Source organism: Argentina silus, assembly GCF_951799395.1.
Source record: "Argentina silus genome assembly, contig: scaffold_649, whole genome shotgun sequence".
Taxonomy (NCBI): domain Eukaryota; kingdom Metazoa; phylum Chordata; class Actinopteri; order Argentiniformes; family Argentinidae; genus Argentina; species Argentina silus.
The window spans coordinates 2,501-10,000 of record NW_028152528.1 but is presented as its reverse complement, the minus strand read 5'-3'; the positions used below and the strand labels follow the sequence as shown (position 1 = coordinate 10,000).

General features: G+C 48.2%; 1 protein-coding gene and 1 long non-coding RNA gene across 5 annotated transcripts in view; both read left to right on the top strand.

The window, feature by feature from the left end:
* Positions 1–1,948: 1,948 nt before the first annotated feature.
* LOC310824771 (ATP synthase F(0) complex subunit C3, mitochondrial-like) lies at positions 1,949–4,761 on the top strand. Of its 3 annotated transcripts, none has more exons than XM_083698021.1 (5): positions 1,949–2,026; positions 2,242–2,322; positions 3,169–3,246; positions 3,688–3,878; positions 4,426–4,761. In XM_083698021.1, exons 2-5 carry the CDS (start codon positions 2,284–2,286, stop codon positions 4,538–4,540), a joined length of 423 nt encoding a protein of 140 aa, XP_083554147.1. In that variant the 5' UTR covers positions 1,949–2,026; positions 2,242–2,283; the 3' UTR covers positions 4,541–4,761. The 3 variants fall into 3 exon arrangements, with proteins under 3 accessions (XP_083554147.1, XP_083554146.1, XP_083554148.1); XM_083698020.1 differs by having other exon boundaries at positions 1,968–2,105; XM_083698022.1 differs by lacking the exon at positions 1,949–2,026 and adding an exon at positions 2,106–2,144.
* Positions 4,762–6,289: 1,528 nt separating this feature from the next.
* LOC310824770 overlaps positions 6,290–7,500 on the top strand; it is a 3,711-nt gene continuing 2,500 nt past the window's right edge. For both annotated transcript variants that reach the window (XR_014555054.1, XR_014555055.1), the window contains exons 1-2: positions 6,290–6,330; positions 6,630–6,710. This is a non-coding gene — a long non-coding RNA (uncharacterized lncRNA). The remainder of the gene's footprint in view (positions 6,331–6,629; positions 6,711–7,500) is intronic.

The window sequence follows — 7,500 nt, the reverse complement described above, 5'->3', positions numbered from 1 at the left end:
TAAAACCACAATATTATGTTATATCAGGAGAAACAATCACATCCTTCACCAACAAGGTCCTCAGTAACACCCTAACCTCCCCGAGGGTCCTACTGAGGCGTCTCTATAGACTGTTCTAGCAGTGAGGTGCACCATGACTAAAAACGCATTTAATTCGGTGGAAACCTGAGGAACTGCCAGAGTGAACCAACTCTGAGAACCAGTTAGATCATTTATGTTCTTGAATTTCAATAATGAGGTGAGTTAATAATGAGTGTGCTCACTGCTGCCCCTTGTAGGTGAACTGCTGTATGACTCCCTTTCTTGTCTTCTGAGGGAGTGTCTCACCCCTGTCTGATCCTCTCTGATCCTCTCCTCTCCCTGAGCAGAATCGAGCCCCGGGCCCCACAGCGCTGACAGGCTCATATAAAGGTGTGTCTGATGGATTCACACCGAGGTCTCGGTGCATCTGATTGGACTCTGAGGCAGGAAGAGGCGTGCCAGATGGAGTCATGTGACTAGCTTGCATGTGGACTCTAACAAGGGTGAGTTTCTTGAAAGCTTCATAGCTGAAGTGATGCTTCATATGTCCACAGACTCACTCCTGTAAACAGTGATGCTACCAGTGTTCCTCTCTGGAGGCCTTGTGGCTGGGTTGTTGGTTGTTGGTTGTTGGTTGTCTGAGTTAATGAGTCTGTGATGTGTGGTCAGTGTTGTCACTAGTAGGGTCAGGGTCGGCTCGCTGCATCGTGTGGAACAGCTCCCTGTGTTATTGACCATAAATCACGCCTCTTGGGCATTATTGCTTAATTAAATACTACTTCTGCTACAAAGCTTCTGGAAATGGAGGAACATTCTTTCATTCATATCTGATTGTAGAGGAGTTATGGAACAGATTTAGATCATATACTAAATATCTTATCAAGCGTTCTGACGTTTCTGTGTGGAACAACAGTCGCATCATGACTGTTCTGAAGTCAGTGTTCTATCATGACTGTTCTGAAGTCAGTGTTCTATCATGACTGTTCTGAAGTCAGTGTTCTATCATGACTGTTCTGACAGGAGTTTTTGCACATGGCTTTTTGGGAAAAATCTCTTTTTTTTCTCAAGGAAATCCCTGTATCATTGCAGCGCATCATAGGAGAGTAATATATACCGTTTAGCATGCAGCAGAGGAAGCTTCTAGACTCTATACCTCCCCTGACAGGGACACGCACTGCTGCCTGCCTCCCGTCTGTCTGCCGAAGAGATACGCACATCTAGCCCATTCCTGTGTGTGTGTGAGTGTGTGTGTGTGTGTGTGTGTGTGTGTGTGAGTGAGTGTGTGTGTGTGTGTGTGTGTGTGTGTGTGTGTGTGTGTGTGTGTGTGTGTGTGTGTGTGTGTGTGTGTGTGTGTGTGAGCGCACGTCCAGCCCATCCCTGCGTCTCTAAACGTGTTCATATATTTAGATGTCATATTTATGTGTGAAGTAAAGGTCAGGATGAATCCATCACTGGTGTGCCTCTGGGTGGAACACACACACACACACACACACACACACACACACACACACACACACACACACACACACACACACACACACACACACACACACACTTCCTCCTCCTCCATATCCCACTGCATCAGCCCCCCCTGCTGGACATGGATCATGTTAACAAGTCTACAACTGATATTCTGCAAACACTGTTTTAATCAAATGTTTCGGTTTAATCAACAGTTAAACTGTTCCTGTAACCAATCAGAAGTCATCTCCGTCATCCTCACCGCCTTACCGCGTCATTATCATAATACATCACATCCGGCTTCATGTCCCGAGTAGGAAATTACGTCACGTTTCCAGAAATGAATGTTTTTTTAAAACACATCCACACAGATACAATATGTTCACATATATGTATTTAATATTGAAATAATGAAATACTAATAGCTTCCCAATGACGTTTCAGAGGAATGACCTCTGATGTCGTAAACGTCGTCATCCCGGTTACCGTAAATACGGTTGGGGGCATGCGCGGTGGTTCCTCAGCGGTTCGACCTCTGCAGCCGGTGAGTGAACGGAGAGAAACGGACATCCGACCTCAACACTTTAATCATCGCTTTCCATCTTCCGTTTAAAGCCGTTTCGGTACAACAGAGACACATTGTGCATGTAGAGCGTGTTGTTGTGAGCAGGGTTCCGCCGGGATGGGTTCGCTGCTTCTGCTCGTTAGTTGTGAAATGTCCATGTTGACCTTAACCGTGTTTCTGCTGCCGCTCCACAGACTAGCCCCCGGTGACCGATCAGTCCCCCCCGGTAAAGCAACATGTTGGCCTGTGTGAAGCTCGTCTCTGCTCCTGGACTGGTGAGTTCTGTCCAATGTCGTCTTCCAGTCTCACCGTCGTGTAGCGGGATGCTAACTAAGCTAGCCCGCCGTGTCCCCGGGCCGTCTGCGGCTCAGGCCTGCGGAGGTGGGAGGTGGGAGGTGGGAGGTGAGCTCTGGATGAACGGGTTGACGGCTGAAAGTCACTTGGTGTGAAATGCACAGCGGCTGAAACAGCCACATTTACCAGGAGACAAGTCTCAGATCCAGACCCAGACCCAGACCCAGACTCTGGACGTCCTGTCCTGTCACTAGCTGGATGATACGCTGCTAGCTTTGGCTAATGAGCTTTCTTTGCAATTCAAGGTCATGCGGAACTGAATGACTAAAGAAAGGAGGGCGCGTTTCACACACTTGTTTGACTGAGTGCTCTTCTCTGCTGAGTGCTCTTCTCTGCTGAGTGCTCTTCTCTGCTGAGTGCTCTTCTCTGCTGAGTGCTCTTCTCCGGAGAAGAGCCTGTCCCTCAGCTGATGCCTTCTGGCTGACTCGTCTAGGACGTCTAATGAGGACTTAACTGGAAAAGCTCCAGTTGACATTCACACAGTTGGAACTACACACTGCTGTGTCGCCATGCATTTAAATTCCGTGTTTTTCAACACTTGCAGCATCATATTGTGTAAATGTCCTCTGTAGCTACATAGCTAGCTAGCTCCATAGTTGGCCAGCTAGCAGGGATGTTGGGTGATTCTCTCTGGGCTCGGAACTCCAGTCAGTCTGTGTTCAGATGGCTGAATGTCATTAAGCTCTGATGTCATTGGACTGTCAAGTTTTTATTGAAGGTAGCTAGGTGTCTACAGCCATTGTTGATGTGTGTGTGTGTGCCTACAGATCCGTGCTGGGTCCAGGGCTCTGTGCAGACCCCTCTCTGCATCCGTCGTGTCTCGACCCGACAACAGAACAGGGGAGGTGAGTGTCTGTCTGTGTCCTGACCATTTTCGGTATGGTCCAAGGCCTTACTATGTATGTACAGAGATGGTAGAGAAAGACAGGAGGTAAGGAGGATAGGGTCTGTCAGCAGGGCAGGGGCTGGATTCTAACATCGGCACTGTAGACCGTGGTGCTCGACCACTGGACCACCCCAGGACACACTGGACCACCCCAGGACACCTGATGTCTGTCTGACCTCCTCCAGTGAGGACACCTCCTGTCCCTGGCTGGATGAGGTCACTGCTCAGTAGGATGCTTGGGACGACCTGACTCTGACATCACCTGTTGAAGTTAAACTGGACTAGGGGTTAGGACTAGGGGTTAGGACTAGGGTCGTCCCAAAGATCCCACTTCCCATCGACTGTTGGATGCCACACCCCTTGGGTATTTGATGGTAGACATGTTTGTTTGTCCGTCCAGGCTAGCTCCGCCCTCCTGCCACAGAGCGCCTCCTCCCAGGTAGCGCTGCGGGGCTTCCAGACCAGCTCCGCCTGCCGGGACATCGACACCGCCGCCAAGTTCATCGGAGCCGGCGCCGCCACGGTGGGAGTGGCCGGGTCTGGAGCCGGGATCGGAACGGTGTTCGGAAGCCTCATCATCGGATACGCCAGGTAGGACTGGGGGTCAGAGGTCAGATACGCCAGGTAGGACTGGGGGTCAGAGGTCAGATACGCCAGGTAGGACTGGGGGTCAGAGGTCAGATACGCCAGGTAGGACTGGGCTGGGGGTCAGGGTTCAGATATGCCAGGAGAGGGCTAGGCTGGGGGTCAGGGGTCAGATACACCAGGAGAGGGAAAGGGTTTAGGGTTAGATATGAGGTAGGTAATGAGGTCGGGGTTGACTGGCAGTTGGGGCTACGGGCAGGAGATTTAGAACAGGGTGAGGGTTAGAACCGGGGGGAGGGTTAGGGTTAGGAACATGGCTTGGGATTTCAGTATTAAATCTGATCCATGATGGCAAACTTTGATGACAGGATTATTCTGATCCAGTTTGATGTTTAGAAATTCTGTGCCGGGCACACTGGGATGACTGGGGTGTCATACAGGACCGTCATATCACACATGACATTAAGACTGTTAGAAGAACCAAAATGGAGCTTCAATTGCAGAATTGGTTAAATTTTTACCTCTCCTCCCTCCCTCCCTCCCTCCTCCCTAGGAACCCCTCTCTGAAGCAACAGCTGTTCTCCTATGCCATCCTGGGCTTCGCCCTGTCTGAAGCCATGGGGCTCTTCTGCTTGATGGTGGCCTTCCTCATCCTCTTCGCCATGTAAACCACCGGCCACCATGATGATGAAGACAATGATGAAGATCATGATTCTGAACCTACAGCTGTGACCACCTGTTTCACCCGGCAACCAAAACCGTTCTGTGTTGGTGTCACCAAATTGTACATTTTCCAAGTTTGTTTTGTTGAAGGCTGACATTAAGAAGGCATGTATTGTAAAAATGTAACCATTACAGAATTAAAATACATGTATTTCACTATTTAAAATGTATGGCAGTTATTTTGTGTTGAGTTCTGCTGGTACCTTTCTGCATTCAAGATCAGAAGGAGAGATTCTATAGTCGAGGGACCTGATCCCAGATCAGCGAACTAAGACCCTTTGTAGATACAGACCCTTAAAGTGTTGGAAGAAGCGCTATGGTAATACATCTGCAGTATCACATTTCACCAGTAGAGGTCACTCATAGTACATGACAGCAGGGTCTGATAATGTTGGTGAGAGCCACTCAGGACAATAAGAGTCTAACTGTTACATCACCTGGATGGTAAATGCTCCAGCTTGTACTCTGGTTCGCTAGAGGTGAAGTCAACAGGCCTGTCTGGATGGCAGATTTAACAACTGTTCTTTTCAGTTTTGAAAACAATTCCAGCGGGGGTGGATGACCAGTGGGGAGGGGGGGGGGGGGGGTGATTAATAAAAAAGTACTGTTCTGTAGCCTGTATGCTATAAAATAATGACATAACTAGACCTGGATAACTAGAACAGGGTCATCATTAGGAGACGAGGGGGGGTGAGATGGCAGGGGACATGATCTGGGGGAAAGATACAGCAGGACACATTTACACATTTAGACGGGTTGTATATTGTGGTAAAGATTGTAGTAGAAGAAGTATGAATGTGCCCAGTCTGCAAGAAATACAAGCTAACCTGTTTATTTGACACTTTCTACCACATTCAACCTTCTCTACATCTGTTACAAAATATCATGTTCCTCCATGTGGAAGGTCTGTTTGACTGTAGGCCTAGGACACAGTCAACAACCACATCAACATCAACAACAACAACAACAACCACATCAACATCAACATCATCAACAACAACAACATCAACAACAACATCAACAACATCAACAACAACAACATCAACAACTCATCAACAACAACCACATCAACATCAACATCATCAACAACAACAACATCAACATCAACATCATCAACATCAACAACATCAACAACAACATCAACAACAACATCAACAACAACAACAACATCATCAACAACATCAACAACATCAACAACAACAACATCAACAACAACAACATCATCAACAACAACATCAACAACATCAACAACATCATCAACAACATCAACAACAACAACAACAACATCATCAACAACATCAACAACAACAACATCAACATCAACAACAACAACAACATCAACAACATCATCAACAACAACACCAACATCATCAACAACAATATCAACAACAACAACATCAACAACATCAACAACAACAACAACAACATCAACAACATCATCAACAACAACACCAACATCATCAACAACAACATCAACAACAACAACATCAACAACATCAACAACAACAACAACAACATCAACAACAACATCAACATCAACAACAACAACATCAACAACAACAGAACGTCAGAAATCATTCATTCGGATTCTTTCTTTCTTTCTTTCTTTCTTTTTTTCGCCCTTCAGCATCGCCGCCGTGTAACCATGACAACAGCTCGGGGAGGAGGAGGCCGCTCACGTGACGCAGCAAGATGGCGCCTCGGCCCCGCAGCGGAGAGATGGACGCGCCGCGCTGTAAGACTCTTCTCTTCATCCCCACTTCTCCTGCATGCAGCCTGACACTCCACTCTGGACCGGCACGATAACCGACATACGCTTCATTTAATTCAATACACGTTTGCTTCTGCGCCGTTCCCGCCACTGGAACGCTGCATTTTCACAGTGAAGTCCATGGCTAATGATGTTAGCTAGCTTGTTAGCACCTAGATAGCTAGCTGTGTATGTGTTAACACACCCGTTTGACGACCAGTTGACACACTTTGACTTCACTGCTTTGCTTCGTGTTCTCAAACTGATGTTCGTTCCCTTACTAGAGAGCCAGCTGTCAGCGGTGGTGGGAAGTGGATTCTATCGTTGCTCGTCAGTAAAAGTGAAAATGGCCCTAAATGTCTTCGGTAAGTTGTGGTTGTGATGCAGCCTGGAGGAGATGATTTGGTCATCTACCCTCGGCCGCGGAGGCACGGCGTTACACAACCCTAGTGTGTCAATCCGAGAGAGGAGGGGGAGAGGGGGAGGAGAGAGAGAGAGAGAGAGAGAAAGGGAGAGAGAGGGAGGAGGAGGAGGGAGGAGAGACTAGTGGTTTAGAGTTCAGGGAATGTGGTGTGGTAGATTGTAACCAGGCAACAGAGACGACAGGAAGCTGTGTGCCTGGGACAGATATCCAGAGGACAGCTGTGTGTGTGTGTGTGTGTGTGTGTGTGTGTGTGTGTGTGTGTGTGTGTGTGTGTGTGTGGTGTCTGCAGTTCTCTTAGTAATTGCCTGGAGGTCAGACTCAGAATGTCCCTGTCACCATAAACAGGACAGGCCACTCCTCCTCAGGCCTGACGGACGGTCTGAGTGACGTCTCTCCACATGCTGATCCTGCTTCACTTTACTGTCAGCCAGACAGACAGCGTCTCAGAGAGACAGACAGCGTCTCAGGGAGACAGACAGCATCTCAGAGAGACAGACAGCGTCTCAGGGAGACAGACAGCGTCTCAGAGAGACAGACAGCGTCTCAGAGAGACAGACAGCGTCTCAGAGAGACAGACAGCATCTCAGAGAGACAGACAGCGTCTCAGAGAGACAGACAGCATCTCAGAGAGACAGACAGCGTCTCAGGGAGACAGACAGCGTCTCAGAGAGACAGACAGCGTCTCAGAGAGACAGACAGCGTGAGATGGAAGATATGGGAAGTTATTTGCT

Coding starts and splice junctions, on each gene's coding strand:
- LOC310824771 (XM_083698021.1), top strand. CDS start 2,284: ATGTTGGCCTGTGTGAAGCTCGTCTCTGCTCCTGGACTG. Junction 2,323..3,168: donor TCGTCTCTGCTCCTGGACTG/GTGAGTTCTGTC, acceptor GTGTGCCTACAG/ATCCGTGCTGGGTCCAGGGC. Junction 3,879..4,425: donor CTCATCATCGGATACGCCAG/GTAGGACTGGGG, acceptor CCTCCTCCCTAG/GAACCCCTCTCTGAAGCAAC.